General features: G+C 43.6%; 1 protein-coding gene across 3 annotated transcripts in view; it reads left to right on the plus strand.

Annotated features, from left to right (window-relative positions):
- Nucleotides 1-20,265, plus strand: part of LOC135045595 (complement decay-accelerating factor-like) — a 449,130-nt gene that overhangs the window by 254,202 nt on the left and 174,663 nt on the right. For all 3 annotated transcript variants that reach the window (XM_063955314.1, XM_063955312.1, XM_063955313.1), the window contains exons 5-6: nucleotides 8,857-9,042; nucleotides 9,488-9,584. In XM_063955314.1, coding sequence (XP_063811384.1) covers nucleotides 8,857-9,042; nucleotides 9,488-9,584 — 283 coding nt within the window. The remainder of the gene's footprint in view (nucleotides 1-8,856; nucleotides 9,043-9,487; nucleotides 9,585-20,265) is intronic.

Genomic DNA, 20,265 nt, shown 5'->3' on the forward strand with positions numbered 1-20,265 from the left:
TCCGCGGTCAGAGACCACATCAAGTGGCAACCCGTGGAGACGCACAACATGCAGCATAAATAATTCAGACAGGCATCTGGCCGATGGCAGCCCAACCAGTGGAACGAAGTGCGCCATCTTCGAAAACCTGTCAACGACAACCCAGATGGCTGTCATCCCCGAGGATTTGGGCAAGTCCACCACAAAATCCATTGAAATGTGGGTCCATGGCTTAGATGGAATAGAGAGTGGATGTAATGGGCCAGCAGGAACCCCTCTAGGAGTCTTATTTCGGGCACAGATGTCACATGCCCGAACCCACTGATCCACATCCTTAGCCACCGAGGGCCACCACACTGCCCTAGATAGCAACTCCCGAGTTCTGGCAATACCCGGGTGACCTGCCGACTTCTTGGCATAGAATTCCAGGAACACTCGCTGTCTTAACCTAGGAGGCACAAACAAAAGACCTACCGGAAGGTCTGGAGGAGCCTGCTCCTGTGCTCTAAGGACTAATGACAAGAGGTCCTGGGTAATGCCCACTTTAATACATGATGGGGACACAATGGGCAACGGCTCCTCGGTGGTCTCCTGGATTGGAGCAAAACTCCGCGAGAGCGCATCAGCCTTGATGTTTTTTGACCCAGGGCGATATGTTATCAAAAAATTAAAGTGAGCAAAAAACAAAGCCCATCGTGCCTGCCTGGCATTGAGACGCTTCGCTGACTCTAAATATGCCAGATTCTTATGGTCGGTGAGAATTGAGACCACAAACTTAGCCCCCTCAAGCCAGTGTCTCCACTCCTCGAGTGCATCCTTAATAGCCAACAATTCCCGGTTACCCACGTCATAATTCATCTCGGCAGGCGAAAATTTACGGGAAAAGTAAGCACAGGGATGAAGGCTATTATCAGACACTCCCATCTGAGAGAGCACTGCCCCAATACCCATCTCAGAGGCATCCACCTCCACCACAAAAGGACGCTCTGGATCTGGGTGTCGCAGCACCTTGGCCAAGACAAATGCCCTTTTGAGACGGGCAAAAGCCGCTTTAGCCTCACAAGACCAGTGAGCAACATCCGCCCCTTTCTTAGTGAGTGCCACCAAGGGCGCCACTATAGACGAAAATCCAGCGATAAATCGTCTATAAAAATTCGCAAAGCCCAGGAAACGCTGAAGCGCCTTCAAACTAGTGGGCTGCACCCAATCCAGGACTGCCTGTACCTTGGAACCCTCCATTTGGAAACCTTCTGGGGAGATAATATATCCTAGAAATGCGATTTGCTGAACTTCAAATTCGCACTTCTCCAGCTTCGCCCCAAGCCGGTGGTCTCTGAGTTTCTGGAGGACTAAGCGTACATGCTTCCGATGTTCCTCCAGGGAATGGGAGAAGATTAGGATGTCATCTAAGTATACAACTAAGAATCTATCCAAATATTCCCTGAGTACATCGTTCATGAAATCCTGGAAGACTGCCGGGGCATTACAGAGCCCAAAAGGCATCACCAAATATTCATAATGCCCTGAGTGGGTATTAAAGGCAGTCTTCCATTCATCCCCCTCTCTTATTCGGATTAGATTGTACGCCCCGCGTAGGTCAATCTTAGAAAAAATGGTGGCAGTACGAAGCTGGTCAAACAAGACCGAAATGAGAGGCAGTGGGTATGAGTTTTTAATCGTGATACGGTTCAATTCCCTGAAGTCGATGCATGGTCGCAACGAACCGTCCTTTTTACCCACGAAGAAGAACCCCGACCCAACTGGAGACTGTGAAGGTCTGATAAATCCCTTAGCCAAGTTCTCCTGAATGTACTCTGCCATAGCCTGAGTCTCAGGACGTGACATGGAGTACAACCTGCTCTTGGGAAGCTTAGCATTCGGCAACAAATCAATGGCACAGTCATAGGGGCGATGGGGAGGTAGTACCTCTGCAACTTTTTTGGAGAACACGTCCGCAAAATCTGCATAACACCCTGGCAATCCTGGCAAACTTAGCTGCGAGAGCCTGACTGGAAGGCTCAAGCAACTCCTGAAACAATCAGTACCCCAACTAAGAATCTCCCCAGAGACCCAGTCAAATTGAGGATTGTGGGCCCTTAACCAGGGTAACCCCAACACCAATGGGGCAAAAGTACAGACAGTCACATAAAAGGACAATTTTTCAGAGTGTGTGGCTCCAATAAACAAAGAAATCTGGCTAGTGCAAGAGGTAATTTTACCTTGGGATAATGGTTCCCCGTTTAACCGACAAATCTCAATTTCCAATGCCAAGGGTACTAAGGGAACAGAGTGTTTCAGGGCGAATTGGCGGTCCATAAAAACCCCGTCGGCCCCACTGTCCACAAAGGCCTCAGTCTTGACAGTTTGACCGAGGATCTTCAAGGTCACCGGTATGATAAAAGTCTTCTTGGGAAATTCTGACTTCTGGCCTGACAGGATATTTCCCATCACCCTCAGGCCCTGAAGTTTTCCGGCTTTTCTGGGCATGATACTACCACATGACCTTTATTCCCACAGTACAAACACAACCCCTGCTGTCTCCTCCGCGTCTTCTCACGCGAGGAGAGGCGGGTAGCCCCAATCTGCATAGGCTCCTCGGAAAATTCCTCAGAGTCTGAGGTTTCCTTGGGAAAGAAGGAAACCTCGGTCTCCCTTTCAAGCCTAGGCTCTCTCAGCCGTCTATCCACCCGGATGGATAACTGCATGAGCTGATCCAAGCTATCAGGCAAGGGATATTGTACCAGTTGGTCTTTTATCTGGTTAGAAAGACCTCTTCGGTACTGGTGTCTCAGGGCTGGGTCATTCCACTGGGTATCATGGGCCAACCTCCGAAACTCCGTACAGTAAACCTCGGCTGAGGCCGTCTTGTCAGGGTCATCATACAACATGCCCAGTGCCGTAAAAAAAGCATCAACACTTTTAAGCGACGGACAGTCAGGCTGCAACCCATATGCCCAGACCTGTGGGTCTCCTTGTAGCAAGGAAATCACTATGCCCACCCGCTGAATCTCCGACCCAGAAGACTGAGGCCTAAGCCGGAAGTATAGCTTGCAGCTCTCCTTGAAACAAAAGAACTGCGAGCGATCTCCAGAAAAACGATCCGGGAGATTTACTTTCGGCTCCTTAACCCCTGAAGGTGCTGCTGCTGCGGGAGCTCCGCCAGCGGCCTGGGAGGTGTGCATTTTAATGGATAAATCATTAAATTGTCGAGTCAGGACCTGCACCTGATCGACCACCTGTTGCAACGTATTTTGAGGGGTATGCTCCATATTCCCACAAAATTTCAACAGGAGTATTAGGCTGCTGAATATGTTATGCACACCAGTGCCTGCAGGAATGTACTGGTGTCTGAACTGTTATGCACACCAGTGCCTGCAGGAATGTACTGGTGTCTGAACTGTTATGCACACCAGTGCCTGCAGGAATGTACTGGTATCTGAACGGATAGGGATGCAAAACAAATGAACTCAGACACAGACTGGGGAATATGACATTACGTACACAGAAGGTGATAGGGTAACAAAATAAACACAAAGTGAACAGAGAAGCCCAGAGGCTAAGAAACTGGGTGTCTCCCTAGTATTAGGAATGCTCAGATGGAAAAAGCAAGATGTTGTGTTTTAATACGTAGAGAACCCGAAATGCTGTTGCTAAGGGCAACAACAAAACCCTAAAGGGTTACCAACGGGTGTGGCAGTAAACTCCTTGGTCAGAGATGGAATGATAGACACAAGGAGAGTCTCCACAATCCTAATCCTCACTTGCAGTGCACAGGTTCAGCTTACTGCCACTAAACTGACACCTGAACACCTTGCACAGTGAGAAAGGATTTAGGCAGGCAAAGTCTGAGAATACAGCCGCAAACTTGCTAAGTTCACAGAGTAGCAAAAGAACCCCAGCAAGTTAAACGACTGACTCCAGTCTTACTGCTAGGTCTGGATTGGCAGAGTGTAGTACCAAACCCCAAGGCCTATTTGCAGTAGGCAACAACAAATACAAAGCTACACAGTACTAGCTAGCTTTCAGGAACTGACTAACCAACAAAGATTCAGCAGCATCTGCTTAACCTGAGAAGAGGCCTTATATAGCAGGTGCTGTCCACGCCCCACTCAGACCTCACAGACTGTGAGCACAAAAACCAGCACCGGATCCCCTGCCGTGCACAGAGCCTGTAACCACTGCACAGCAAAAGACCCGAACCGGAGTATCAGCTACGCTCAGGTTACTCCGCTAGCACTTGTCTCCCGGTTGCCATGACGACGTGGCAGCACAGGGCAGGAGACCCTAACAGATGGCCTCTCGACTCAACAAGAAGCTCAGGCGGTATTGTTCTAGGTTGAGGGACCCACAAGCTGTAGCGGTCGATGTCCTGACAACTCCGTGGGTCTACCAGCTGGTGTACGTGTTTCCTCCCATTCCTCTGATTCCAAGAGTTCTCAAAAAGAATAAAAATGGGAAGATTTCAAGCAATTCTCATTGCTCCGGACTGGCCGCAAAGGGCCTGGTATGCAGATCTTCTCAAGTTGCTAATCGAAGATCCGTGGCCTCTACAACAGGGCCCGTTCGTCTATTAAGACTTACCACAGCTAAAGTTTGACAGCATGAAAGTTGAACAGTTGATTCTAGCCAGGAGAAGGATTCCTAACAAGGTCATCCCAACTATGATCCAAGCCAGGAAAGGGGTAACGTCGAAACATTACCATCGTATCTGGAAGAAATAAGTCTCTTGGTGTGAGAGCAGACAATATTCTGCGGTGGAATTTCATCTGGGACGTTTCCTGCTTTTTCTGCAGTCGGGAGTTGACGTGGGTCTACGCCTAGACTCCAAAAATGTTCAGATTTCGGCCTTGTCTATTTTCTTTCAGAAACAATTGGTTTCTCTCCCTGAGGTCCAGACGTTCTTGAAAGGTGTTCTTCACATCCAACCTCCCTTTGTGCCTCCCACGGCACTTTGGGATCTCAACTTGGTTCTGACATAACTCCAATCGGACTGGTTTTAACCGTTACAGGAGGTAGACGTAAAGTTATGTGGAAAACTGTCACTCTGTTGGCCTTGGCTTCAGCAAGGCACGTGTCGGAGCTGGGGCGTTGTCTCATAAGAGCCCCTACTTGATTTTCCATGAGGACAGAGCTGAACTCAGGACTCGTCAGCAATTCCTTCCTAAGGTGGTGTCGGCGTTTCACATCAACCAGCCAATTGTGGACCCGGTTGTTACTGACACCTCTACTATTTCCAAGTCCTTGGATGTTGTAAGGGCTTTGAAGGTTTATGTAAAGCAAACTGCTCATCACAGGAAATCGGACTCACTGTTCATTTTAAATGGTGATGCCAACAAGATTGGGTGTCTTGCTTCAAAGCAGTCAATTGCTCGCTTGATCAGGCTTACTATCCAGAATGCTTATTCCATGGCAGGCTTGCCGATTCCTAAATCTGTACAGGCCCACTCTACTAGGTCAGTGGGTTCCTCTTGGGCGGCTGCTTGGGGAGTCTCGGCATTACAGCTCTGCTGATCAGCTACTTGGTCAGGTTCGAACACGTTTGCCAAGTTTTACAAGTTCGATACCTTGGCCTCTGAGGACCTTCAGTTTGGTCAGTCAGTTCTGCAGGAACCTCAGCACTCTCCCACCCGGTTTGGGAGCTTTGGTACTTCCCCATGGTACTAAATGGATTCCCAGTATCCCCTAGGACGTAAGAGAAAATAGGATTTTAATAACCTACCGATAAATCCTTTTCTCGTAGTCCGTAGGGTATACTGGGCGCCCGCCTGGTGCTTCGTTCTTCCTGCATGGTTACTTGTTTAACTACTGTTGTTTGGTTTAGCTGTTGCTGTTCTGGTTTTCAAGTTTGGTTAGCATGGCTTTCCTCTTGTTATGGGTGTGCTGGTTCGAAATCTCACCACTTTCCTTATCTATATCCTTCTCTCAAAGTATGTCCGTCTCCTCTGGCACAGTTTCCTAGACTGAGTCTGGTAGGAGGGGCATAGAGGGAGGAGCCAGCACACGTTATCAAACTTCTATAGTGCCCATGGCTCGCCTACAAGTGGACCCATCTATACCCCGTGGTAATGAAATGGATTGCCAGTTTCCCCTACGGACTATGAGAAAAGGATTTACAGGTAGGTAATTAAAATCCTATTTTTTTTAAATTGCACTTTCACCTCAACTAATTGAACTAGGGAGTTGGGCAAGGACTCATATTAAACCTCTTTTATGGACTTTATCAAAATCAATTTTTTCCAGTTCACTTCATTAGAGTAATGTACATTCCTCTTCAGGTGTGTTTGGGGACGAGATTCTACATACCTCGCCTGCTCCCACTTCTGCGCAGGTGTACAAACTGAAGTGGAAAGATACTCCATGTGGAAAGACACTTCAGTTCTGTTGAATAGGCTAGCCTTTTAGATTTCCCTGGACCACTGCAAGTTTGGGATATCTTCAAACTGATATCTAAATTGCAGTGTAAAAAGAAAGCTGTCTAACATTTGTGGGCTACGTGCAAAAGCAGCCAGTATTTACCCTGCACAGAAAAAATATAACTGTATTTGCATGCACCCCTTGCATGGTTTGTTTCAGACCACTGGATCAGCAGTTTCTCACCAGAAGGTTACAATTATGTTGATTAGAAAAATGTGTCTTTATAAAACTGAGTGTAAGAATTCAATATTCTTAAAGTCACCATTCAGTCTGGCTTATTAGGGGTTAATAATTGTTCAGGGGTCCATACATCTGCAATCACAATTTATTGTTTCACAGATCCTAAGATTTTTCCCCCCAGATTTATTGTTTTTATAAATCCATCTGACTTTGCCCATACATTACAGATATTTTTCAGTAATTTGGAGATCATTTTCAATTAAACAGATTTGCCAATCTTGAAAGACTCATCAGTTTACTAGATACGGTCTGCAGATCTGCTGAGTGTTGCCCATACCCTAGCAATCTACAGCCCCAATTGATCTGTGAAATTAAACATGTTGAAAAACCTGATTTAGCAATCCCAATGGATTTGTGGCCGAAATCTGTGATCTGTGAACCCCATACATTGCAGATTTATTGACACAATAGTCTGCAAATTGCCCCAATCGATTGCTGATGTATGGGCCCCTTTAGACTTACCAGAGGCAAGAGATGTAACAGAAATGAGCTGTTAGGTACAGCTACACTGGTTACTAATCCACCTTTTCAGCAGAACTATGCACTCATGGGCCAATATTTACTAAAAAATCGAGTTTGTCCGATTTGTGTTTTTGTTTTTTTTTTCAAAGTCCCAATCCGGGAATTCACAAAGCACAAATCTCGGCAGTGTCTGGTCTATTCGTAATAGATTTAACGGCAAAGTTCTGAGGTTACTTTCAGACAACCGCTGACCGCAAAGTTCCCACCATTGGATACAATGGAGCGCATAGGCGCTACATTGTATCTCTGCCGTGTGCAGCCTCACAGACACTACAGGAGCACACAGCCAATCAGGAGAGTGCCACGACGTGGCGCTCCTTGATTGGCTGAAGGGACCCTCTTTGACAGGAGTCAGGGGGGGTCCTGGCAGTCGGGGAAAGGGGTCCCATGTGTAAACATGGGACCCCTTTCAGTGCGTGGTCGGGTTTCCGTTTTTTTTGTTTTGACAAGTACGTGGATTATACAAAGAAGACAAGCAACACTGGATTATGTGAGTATAATTTTTTTCACAGGTACCCCGAGGATTCTACATGGAGAAGAGGACCGAGCCTCGTGTGAACATAGGTAAGTATGTATGTGTGGAGGTGTGCATGTATGTAATAAACTTATACTGTCACGGTGTGTGTATTGTTTTGATTTGGGTATTTTTTAGTAGTAGTACTACTACAGGTTCCAGCGGGCCCGGTTTTCCACCGCATGCTGGTACTTGTAGTTCTCCAAGTACCAGCTTGTGGGGGAGGCTTGCTGGGACTTGTAGTACTGCTACTAAAAACAATATTCTCATTTTTTACACAAGGCTATCAGCCCCCCATCCGCCGCTCTTGGATGGGGGTGACAGCCTCGGGCTCCACCCCTGGCCCTTGGGTGGCTGGAGGGGGGCGGATCCCTTGATTTAAGGGGTTTCCACTCCTCCAGGGTACCCCGGCCAGGGGTGACTAGTTGGGTATGTAATGCCAGGGCCGCCGGGACCACAATAAAAGTGTCCCCTGGCTGTGGCATTATGTACCTGGCTAGTGGAGCCCGGTGCTGGTTTAAGAAATACGGGGGACCCCTACGCTTTTTGTCCCCCGTATTTTTTGAACCAGGCGCAGAGCCCGGTGCTGGTTGATGAAATATGAGGGAACCCCTGTAATTTTTCCCCCCATATTTTGTCAACCAGGACCGGCTCAAAGAGCCCGAGGCTGGTTGTGCTTAGGAGGGGGGACCCCACGCAATTTTTTTCCTGATTTTTTAACACTTTAAACACCGTCTTAAGGTACACAATGAAGCCCTGCACGGATCTCACAGATCCGGCCGGGATTCCTTGTGTTTTGTCAGGCAGTGTTTTACTCATCACTCCCGTAAAACACTGCCTGACATTACGAATCACATCGACATCGGAAAATACGAATTTGGAAAAATCGGCAGCTTAGGGAATGATCGTATCAAAATTCAAAAAGTTGCAGTAAAATGCACCCGATACCATTCGAGTTCAAACACCCTTAAAAACGGCAAAAACACGAATCTTTGTAAATATACCCCATGATCTCCTTAACAGTGATCAATTCCAAGTGCCAGTAGCAATATCCAAGTCACAAGGAGTAATGCTGATTGGAATGCGTTGGATGTTCTGTTTGTACTTATGGCTGGAGTACTGTGTGCGGTGGTGATAGAATGGAAGAGATTTGAAATAATATAATCAGATTAGTTTTGTTTTATTAGGAGCCTGCGATGTTCCTGAAAGACTCCTGTTTGCAGTGTCAGATGACCTTGACAAGGACATCTTTCTGCCTGGCACAGCGGTGTCATATACATGTCGACCTGGTTATAGACGAGCACCTTTCACAAAGGCTTCAATAAAATGCTTATCTAACTATACATGGTCTCAGCCGGACAATTTCTGCACGCGTAAGTACATGATTTTGCCATCACAATATCTAGGTTAAGTAGTTGATGTTTGTATTATAACCCTTTCAGACAGAAAGTGAAATTACCGGGTGAAGCAGTTCCACCCGGTAATTTCATGAAACATGCGGGTCCTTTTTCTGTGTGAAAGGGTCAACCCGGGTTGTATTTCCCGGGACTTCGACCCAGGAATTTTCCAGGGTCGAAGACACGGGAATTATGACACGGGTTGACCCTTTCACACAGACAAAATACCCGTGTTGATCTGCAAATTACCGGGTTGACATTTTCGACCCGGTAATTTGCTTGTCTGTGTGAAAGGGGGGTCATGCAGGTCCCGGCAAAACAACCCGGCACTGAAATGCCGGGTAATTGCTGGGACTTTCAGACTTTTCTGTCTGAAAAGGGTACTACTGACGTTTTTGTTTGTTTGTTTTGTTGCTGGCAGGTAGATCGTGTGGGAGTCCTGGGGAAATAATAAATGGAGAAAGAGAAGCTGATGACTTTTTGTTTGGGTCTCGAGTTATCTTCAAATGTAATGAAGGGTGAGTTTTGGTTATTTGCGCTGGGATGTATTTGGACGACTACAGAATATGAAAAATTATTTACAAAGCAATGCTAATATTACTTACATTAGTACACTTTCTTTGGTTACTTTCAATGAATGTTTATTTTCAATTAATTTTATTTTATATATATATATATATATATAGACAAAATATGATATAGCGCTGATTATTATATAACAGAGAAAATATAGGATGTGTATATATAAATACACTTAGCGTGTGTCCATGTATTTGAATCACAGCAACTTCATTTGGGTGTAGCCAAAGTGCACTAGATCCTTGTTGTATTAATGGGACCGCAGCTCCCCTTCCAACAATCCGAACTCCTCCGGAGAAGAGATATCTGTCAATGAAACATATATAGGGGGCGCTCCATAGTGCATAAAAGTTTTATTTTAAAAATAATACACAAGGTATTTAAAACCAACTGTAAATATTCGTACCAGAAGGCAACCAGTGTGGGCTGGTTACCACGTGATTCAAGTAAAAGTGATCAATTGGAACAGCAGCAACAAGTGTCAGGCGATCATACCGGATACCTCCACCCGTCGACGGCTGGTCTCCCCAGACTCTCGGGCAGGAATCACACACGTCCCCGACTCCTTGCTCAGCGATACCAACGATCATGTACGTCACCAGACTCCGCCCCAACGCGTTTCGTCATAGACTTCGTCAGAGGGCTGGAGTCTGTGACGATCAGATCCATTAAAAAGTGTTCAGTGTCTGATTTACATGATTATTAGAGTGACTACACCTGAGCTGCAGGCTGTGATTTAAAACGAAGGTGGGAGTATACCAAATCAATGCTCCCTGATATTAATTAGGAACTTATTGAATCGGAGTACAAGAAATATATATTAATCTATTTATATATTATATCACGTTAACGTTAAGACCCACCTCTTCAATCAAGGTGTAAGAATTAACGGGACTCATATTGCCTCCATGATTATGTAGAGTAATTTAGACAATTTATAAAATTTTAGAGGACACAGTATGCAGCTTGGTTTACAGAGCCATGAATGTTCAAATTACATAGATATTAAATCTGCAAGGTGTGAACCGCAAATCGTCGCATATTATTATAATAGACCCATAATAAACAAATGTTTAATATTTGTTCTAAGATATATTAGAGACAGGTATTATTTGAATTTAGATGAACAATAAACACCAATAGATGCGGCTAAGCATAAATGATGTGTAATTATATACATATTACAGGGTGAAGTGTTACTTAATTATTTTAACCTTTTTCTAGAATTTATCATACCACGATATGCGGTCAGATCTTGTATTATGTAAATATAGCAAAAATAAGGCAAAAATAATGTCCAACGACCTTAGTGACACAATATATAGGTAATACATACATAAAGAGTTGTTAATTAACATCCGATTAAAAAATATATATAGTTTTTATACATATAACGGTGCATACCCATTTTACTCTTATATGACTGAGAGAACAACAATAAGTACATAGAGGACTAGGAAATTATTTATATGGGTCTAGTAATACAAGAAAGTAAACAGAGAAATATTCGGAGAATTACCAAAAGGTTACCAAAAAAGGATTATCAGAAAGAATATATATATATATATAAAGAATGTAAATTGGAACTATCACTTAAGGAACGGGGTGATCTCAAACCCTTCATTTAACCCCTCTGGTTTCAGTGTTTTAAGGGTGAGTATCCAGAAGGTTTCTCTTCGTTCTAATTCTAGGTCCCGATCTCCCCCATTTTTATTCATGCTTATGTGTTCGATGCCTTTAAATCGAAGCTTCATCGGGTCACTATGATGGTGTTCCTTAAAGTGTCGTGGAACACTATGATTTGAAACTTGATTTTTTATGTTTCTTGTGTGTTCCAGTATACGTACTTTTAACATTCTTTTTGTTTTGCCTATATATCTATAACCGCAGGGACATATAAGCATGTATACTACATGAGTGAAATTGCAATTAATAAAACTGTTAATTTGATATATTTTGGTTTTATTTTTGTCATAAAAAACTGTTTTCTCCTTATCAAGGAGTTTACACACCTTGCAGCTACCACAAGCATGGCTACCTTTGAGGTCATCCAGAAAATGTTTTTCTTTATTTTCTCTAATGGGTTCTAATCGACTTCTTGATACCATAGTTTTGACATTTTTTGCTTTCCTATAGAAAATTCCTGGGTTACTGGGAAGATGTTCCCCTAGTACAGGGTCCAGTTGTAGAATATGCCAGTTCTTTTTAAGTATCATTTTTATGTTTCCAGCTTCGTTGTTATAATCTGTAACGAATGGACATGTATTTTTATTTTTCTCTAACTCCACGTTTCCCACTTTGTCCTTATATACGAGTAGGTCTTGTCTATTCTTATCCCTTGCTCGTTTTTTAGACTGTTCAATTAGACCTATTGGATAACCTCGATCCAGAAACCTCTCTGTGTAAATTGAAGCCTGTTCATCAAACTTATCAAGAGTGGCACAATTTCTTCTTAGTCGCGTGAACTGGGAAAAAGGAATATTTCTTTTCCAGCTAGGTAAATGACAGCTGGCAAAATCTAAGTAACTATTACAGTCCACTTTTTTAAAAAATGTATATGTATTAATTTTACCCATGGTTATCGATTCAGTGCTATCAAGAATTAGATCTAGAAATTCAATTTTGAACTTATCCGCCTTATGTGTAAACTTTAAATTATATTCATTGATGAATATAATTTAAAGTTTACACATAAGGCGGATAAGTTCAAAACTGTAATAGTTACTTAGATTTTGCCAGCTGTCATTTACCTAGCTGGAAAAGAAAGGCTTCAATTTACACAGAGAGGTTTCTGGATCGAGGTTATCCAATAGGTCTAATTGAACAGTCTAAAAAACGAGCAAGGGATAAGAATAGACAAGACCTACTCGTATATAAGGACAAAGTGGGAAACGTGGAGTTAGAGAAAAATAAAAATACATGTCCATTCGTTACAGATTATAACAACGAAGCTGGAAACATAAAAATGATACTTAAAAAGAACTGGCATATTCTACAACTGGACCCTGTACTAGGGGAACATCTTCCCAGTAACCCAGGAATTTTCTATAGGAAAGCAAAAAATGTCAAAACTATGGTATCAAGAAGTCGATTAGAACCCATTAGAGAAAATAAAGAAAAACATTTTCTGGATGACCTCAAAGGTAGCCATGCTTGTGGTAGCTGCAAGGTGTGTAAACTCCTTGATAAGGAGAAAACAGTTTTTTATGACAAAAATAAAACCAAAATATATCAAATTAACAGTTTTATTAATTGCAATTTCACTCATGTAGTATACATGCTTATATGTCCCTGCGGTTATAGATATATAGGCAAAACAAAAAGAATGTTAAAAGTACGTATACTGGAACACACAAGAAACATAAAAAATCAAGTTTCAAATCATAGTGTTCCACGACACTTTAAGGAACACCATCATAGTGACCCGATGAAGCTTCGATTTAAAGGCATCGAACACATAAGCATGAATAAAAATGGGGGAGATCGGGACCTAGAATTAGAACGAAGAGAAACCTTCTGGATACTCACCCTTAAAACACTGAAACCAGAGGGGTTAAATGAAGGGTTTGAGATCACCCCGTTCCTTAAGTGATAGTTCCAATTTACATTCTTTATATATATATATATATTCTTTCTGATAATCCTTTTTTGGTAACCTTTTGGTAATTCTCCGAATATTTCTCTGTTTACTTTCTTGTATTACTAGACCCATATAAATAATTTCCTAGTCCTCTATGTACTTATTGTTGTTCTCTCAGTCATATAAGAGTAAAATGGGTATGCACCGTTATATGTATAAAAACTATATATATTTTTTAATCGGATGTTAATTAACAACTCTTTATGTATGTATTACCTATATATTGTGTCACTAAGGTCGTTGGACATTATTTTTGCCTTATTTTTGCTATATTTACATAATACAAGATCTGACCGCATATCGTGGTATGATAAATTCTAGAAAAAGGTTAAAATAATTAAGTAACACTTCACCCTGTAATATGTATATAATTACACATCATTTATGCTTAGCCGCATCTATTGGTGTTTATTGTTCATCTAAATTCAAATAATACCTGTCTCTAATATATCTTAGAACAAATATTAAACATTTGTTTATTATGGGTCTATTATAATAATATGCGACGATTTGCGGTTCACACCTTGCAGATTTAATATCTATGTAATTTGAACATTCATGGCTCTGTAAACCAAGCTGCATACTGTGTCCTCTAAAATTTTATAAATTGTCTAAATTACTCTACATAATCATGGAGGCAATATGAGTCCCGTTAATTCTTACACCTTGATTGAAGAGGTGGGTCTTAACGTTAACGTGATATAATATATAAATAGATTAATATATATTTCTTGTACTCCGATTCAATAAGTTCCTAATTAATATCAGGGAGCATTGATTTGGTATACTCCCACCTTCGTTTTAAATCACAGCCTGCAGCTCAGGTGTAGTCACTCTAATAATCATGTAAATCAGACACTGAACACTTTTTAATGGATCTGATCGTCACAGACTCCAGCCCTCTGACGAAGTCTATGACGAAACGCGTTGGGGCGGAGTCTGGTGACGTACATGATCGTTGGTATCGCTGAGCAAGGAGTCGGGGACGTGTGTGATTCCTGCCCGAGAGTCTGGGGAGACCAGCCGTCGACGGGTGGAGGTATCCGGTATGATCGCCTGACACTTGTTGCTGCTGTTCCAATTGATCACTTTTACTTGAATCACGTGGTAACCAGCCCACACTGGTTGCCTTCTGGTACGAATATTTACAGTTGGTTTTAAATACCTTGTGTATTATTTTTAAAATAAAACTTTTATGCACTATGGAGCGCCCCCTATATATGTTTCATTGACAGATATATATATATATATATATATATACACTGCTCAAAAAAATAAAGGGAACACTTAAACAACACAATGTAACTCCAAGTTAGTCACACATCTGTGAAATCAAACTGTCCACTTAGGAAGCAACACTGATTGACAATCAATTTCACATGCTGTTGTGCAAATGGAATAGACAACAGGTGGGAATTATAGGCAATTACCAAGACACCCCCAATAAAGGAGTTGTTCTGCAGGTGGTGACCACAGACTATTTCTCAGCTCCTATGCTTTCTGGCTGATGTTTTGGTTACTTTTGAAAGCTGGCGGTGCTTTCACTCTAAAGGTAGCATGAGACAGAGTCTACAAACCACACAAGTGGCTCAGGTAGTGCAGCTCATCCAGGATGGCACATCAATGCGAGCTGTGGCAAGAAGGTTTGCTGTGTCTGTCAGCGTAGTGTCCAGAGCATGGAGGCGCTACCAGGAGACAAGCCAGTACATCAGTAGATGTGGAGGAGGCCGTAGGAGGGCAACAACCCAGCAGCAGGACCGCTACCTCCGCCTTTGTGCAAGGAGGAACAGGAGGAGCACTGCCAGAGCCCTGCAAAATGACCTCCAGCAAGCCACAAATGTGCATGTGTCTACTCAAACGATCAGAAACAGACTCCATGAGCGTGGTATGAGGGCCCGACGTCCACAGGTGGGGGTTGTGCTTACAGCCCAACACCGTGCAGGACGATTGACATTTGCCAGAGAACACCAAGATTGTCAAATTCGCCACTGGCGCCCTGTGCTCTTCACAGATGAAAGCAGGTTCTCACTGAGCACATGTGACAGACGTGACAGAGTCTGGAGATGCTAAGGAGAATGTTCTGCTGCCTGCAACATCCTCCAGCATGACCGTTTTGGCAGTGGGTCATTAATGGTGTGGGGTGGCATTTCTGTGGGGGGGCCGCACAGCCCTCCATATGCTCGCCAGAGGTAGCCTGACTGCCATTAGGTACCGAGATGAGATCCTCAGACCCCTTGTGAGACCATATGCTGGTGCGGTTGGCCCTGGTTTCCTCCTAATGCAAGACAATGCTAGACCTCATGTGGCTGGAGTGTGTCAGCAGTTCCTGCAAGACGAAGGCATTGATGCTATGGACTGGCCCGCCCGTTCCCCAGACCTGAATCCAATTGAGCACATCTGGGACATCATGTCTCGCTCCATCCACGTTGCACCACAGACTGTCCAGGAGTTGGCGGATGCTTTAGTCCAGGCCTGGGAGGAAATCCCTCAGGAGACCATCCGCCACCGCATCAGGAGCATGCCCAGGCGTTGTAGGGAGGTCATACAGACACGTGGAGGCCACACACACTACTGATCCTCATTTTGACTTGTTTTAAGGACATTACATCAAAGTTGGATCAGCCTGTAGTGTGTTTTTCCACTTTAATTTTGAGTGTGACTCCAAATCCAGACCTCCATGGGTTAATAAATTTGATTTCCATTGATCATTTTTGTGTGATTTTGTTGTCAGCACATTCAACTATGTAAAGAACAAAGTATTTAATAAGAATATTTCATTCAGATCTAGGATGTGTTATTTTAGTGTTCCCTTTATTTTTTTGAGCAGTGTATATACATATATATATATATATATATATATATATATATATATACAGAGGACAAAAACTGCGTCACTCAGGGTCTTTTGCTTGGAAAGATTTGTATTTAAGAATTCAGTTACATGACGCACCCGCGCCCCACCTCGTCATGTAACTGAATTCTTAAATACAAATCTTTCCAAGCAAAAGACCCTGAGTGCCGCAGTTTTTGTCCTCTGTATCAGCATTTACTCTGGGGGCACCGGGGCAGCTATTTAAACGGAGGGAGTGCCGGTCTTTGGACTATTGTATATATATATATATGTGTGTGTGTATGTATATATATATATATATATATATATATATATATATACACATAGTATGAGGTTTTGGGTTATTTTTTTTTTTTGGGGGGGGGGGGGTGAGTGGTGTCCCTATGATTAAAATAAAAGAAGGAAACAGATTGGAGCACAGTAGAAATCATTACTTATGTTGGTTCTACTAGCCAAATTTAAGTCATGTATTTTAAATACTAAATATGACACTGTTACTCCTACAAATATGTGTACTATAAATTGGGAATGATCGTAGAACAGTTACAAACAAACATTTTAGTGTTCAATATGATTTTTTTTTGTGCAGCTTATACACGTATTGCCAACAGTAGTTGTGCCTCTTACACACTTAAAGCCCACATTAATTGTGCCGCTGACCCGCCGGGCCCTAAGTGACCACTTTGGTCGCATAGCGGCAATTCGCCACTGCTCGTGAGGCTGTCTACCTGCTCCCGGCTCCTGATGTCCAGGTGTTGGATGGGACTTTGATTAGACAAGCCTGCACAGTATCCAATGAAACAAGAAGAGTGGGAAAGCACTCTCTCGTCTCCTTGCTCTGCTGATTGGCTGGAGCGCGGACCCCTGATTTTATTTGTTGTCATTGAGTGTGGAACATCAGGGACCAATTCGTGACACACTAAGGTGTCATGACACACAGTATGAGAAGTACTGCTTTAATATACTACTTTTGTTTGTATCCCACAACATTAAAGATGAAACTAAGAAATATCTGATATTCTCACAAGGACCCAGTGATTGGATCATCTCATTTGGTTGTGCAGGTCACTAGAATATGTTTCTTCATTTTCTCATCATTCCCTGCAAGTTTGTTCCATATGAAAAAAAAATTCTTAATCTACTTTCTGCTGCGGGGTACACTGGGCTCCACATGGAATGACATTGGGGTGTAGAGTAGGATCTTGATCCAAGGCACCAACAGGCTAAAAGCTTTGACCTTCTTCCCAGAATGCATAGCGCCGCCTCCTCTATAACCCGGCCTCCGTGCACAGGAACTCGGTTTTGTAGTTGGTCGTACAACAGGGGGGCTGCTCCAGCAGCCCTGAGAAGAAGCTTTTAATGAAAAATGAAGACTTCAGGGGCTGCAGCAGTGATACTGTCTGTGTTAGATGTCAGTCAGACATCTCCTGCTGCAGCTCCATCACCTCCCCCAGTGGCGCTGTATACTCCAGCGCCCTGGTTGCCGGGTACTTACAGCGGAGGCTTCTGGTTTTTCCAGTTAGTCACACACACTGCCGCTGTTCTCCTGGATCACGTGGCCGCACTCAGGGAGGAGATACATGGGTCCCCCAACGGTGGTACCCGCTGTAAATCGCGACCCGGTGCGGCTGGTGAGAGGTGGGCCGCGCATGCTGCTGTGGACACTGTGGCAGTACAGGTACCCCACTAGACCAGGGCAAGGGCACAGGTCTGTTTTCTCTCATAAACCGTTTATATAAGCCCACAGTATCCGGTGGTGAAGTCCAGCAGGGGGATAAGGCTTTGACCTGTAGCCCCTCCCCCAGCCCCAGGGCGTCATTTAGAGTAAATGTTCCCGCCCTGGAGCTGCATCTCTCTCTCTCTCTCTCTCACTCCCTGTCAACGTTTGGGCGCCATTATAGCAAGCAGAGCTGATCCTGGGACTGTTTGGGCAAATCCTCCTCTGTAAAGCCTCCTGCATTTTACAGGACACTTAAGTATTCTACATGTCTGCTGACAGTGTTAGTTAAGAAAGAGTGCATTTAGTCAGGGTTATATAGTACAATTACCCTGTGATATACATCCAGTCTTTACTGTGCATTGTTATATCTATTGAGTGTATAGCTATATTTAGTACTACTTTGTATTGCTAGTCCAGTGCAGTTTTATTGCATGTCATAATTTCTGCATTGCACAATGTGACTATGTGTGTGTGCATATAGCTGCTCTGTGACCTCCATTTTTTATATCTCACTCAGATTGCTATCCCTATATTCTATAACCTGAGGGGGCTAAGTGCGTCAGGTTTATCATTTAATACAGGTATTTCACAAGATATACTCAGTATGAATTTTTCTCTGTGATTTTTAGTCACCATATACCTCTTGAATTCCCTGTTTGTGCTGTTACACTGTTCTTGTCAGGTATTGTTCTGCTGATATTGTACTGGGTTGCCCTGCATTGAGCTTTTGAATATATCAGCTACAAAGGGCAGTGGTGCTGGGGCTGATCCACATTGTGTGGTGGTGACGCTGCAGACACATTTGAGGAAAATATAGCAGCTGAGGGTTCAGGTTCTGGGGGCTCCTTACCCCCCAGTGGGATCGTAGCAACAGGGGTTCAAAATGACCCGCCTTGGGCTACTTTCTCCACGCTATTGAATACGCTGGTAACTAGACTATTGCCCCCTATGGGACCTCCTGAGCCTGTACAACCGCTTATGGTCCCCACGGTTAACCCGCCATGGGCAGATCAACTGTCTGCTCAGTTACAGCGATTAAACCAATCACTGACTACTCAGAAGTCTAACCCTCGCCCGCCTAAGACCAAGGGGTCCTCTAAGAGGGCCATTACTTCCTCACAATCCACCAACGTCCCAGACACCTCGTCTGATGAGGATGGCGTTTATACTGATCCCACAGATTCTGATCCTGACGCTTCTGATGGGGAATCTGTTTCACAGGTGGATGTTCCTGACTTGTTGGAGGCTATCAAGCTCATTCTTCAAATTACTGATGACCCGAAGCCTGATGCTGCCCCTAAGAAAACAGACAGATTTAAACGTCAGAAAGTGCTTAAACAAGTTTTACCTCATTCTGATCATTTAGTTGACATACGTCAGGAGTCCTGGGAAAATCCAGGAAAGAAATTTACGCCTCAAAAAAACATGCTGGCTCGCTATCTCCTCGCTGCGAAGCTAAGCGACGTCCCTTCGGATCAGTTGAAGGCAAAAACTCTTAATTCGGTGATACAGTCCCTCCTGGACACAGGAGTGGTAGTACAGGTGCCTCTGGCTCAGAGAGGCAAGTGGTACTATTCACCGCTGTTCCTAGTCCCGAAACCGAATGGGTCCTCCAGGCCCATTCTCAACCTCAAGTCCTTGAACAAATTTGTGAGGGTCTCCAAGTTTCATATGGAAACTCTTCGCTCTATTGTTCTGGCATTGGAACCTGGGGATTATATGGATTTCCTGGACATACAGGATGCTTACCTGCATATTCCCATTGCAATGTCGCATCAGCAATACCTGAGGTTTGCGGTTGGCAACCTCTATTACCAATTTTGGGCATTACGTTTTGGTTTGACCACAGCTCCGCAAGTTTTCACCAAGGTCATGGCGGTAATTACGGCTGTGCTCCGCCGTCAAGGGGTCAGGATCCTACCGTACCTGGACGACTTGTTGATCCTATCAAATTCCCCAGAAATTCTCCTATGCCAGGGATGGGCAATTATTTCAGCCGGGGCGCCACTTAACACTTTCCAGTGATTATTCGAGGGCCGCACACTCAAAATATGCCCCTTTTTATTTATATAGTGCCATTTTTCTGCTGCAGCTCCAGAACCCCCACCCATGTTTGCAAAATATATATATATATATATATATATATAAAATTATTCACATATTAATAATGGGGGCTGACAAAAGTAAATAGCAATGTCTAAAAAAAAGGGTCTTCATTCAAGTAAGGAGACCACTATAAGTGAATAATAAAAAAATAAAAAAAAAAAAACTGCTGAAAACAAAGAAACAGCATCCAGTATATTAACAGCTTCTCTCCCTATCTCTCCCTCCTTGGGCACACTTAGCAGCTCCCCCTCCCACCCCCTGCATACTGGGCACTGGCAGATTTATGGTAGCATTGACAATCCA

Source organism: Pseudophryne corroboree, chromosome 2 (genome assembly GCF_028390025.1).
Source record: "Pseudophryne corroboree isolate aPseCor3 chromosome 2, aPseCor3.hap2, whole genome shotgun sequence".
Taxonomy (NCBI): domain Eukaryota; kingdom Metazoa; phylum Chordata; class Amphibia; order Anura; family Myobatrachidae; genus Pseudophryne; species Pseudophryne corroboree.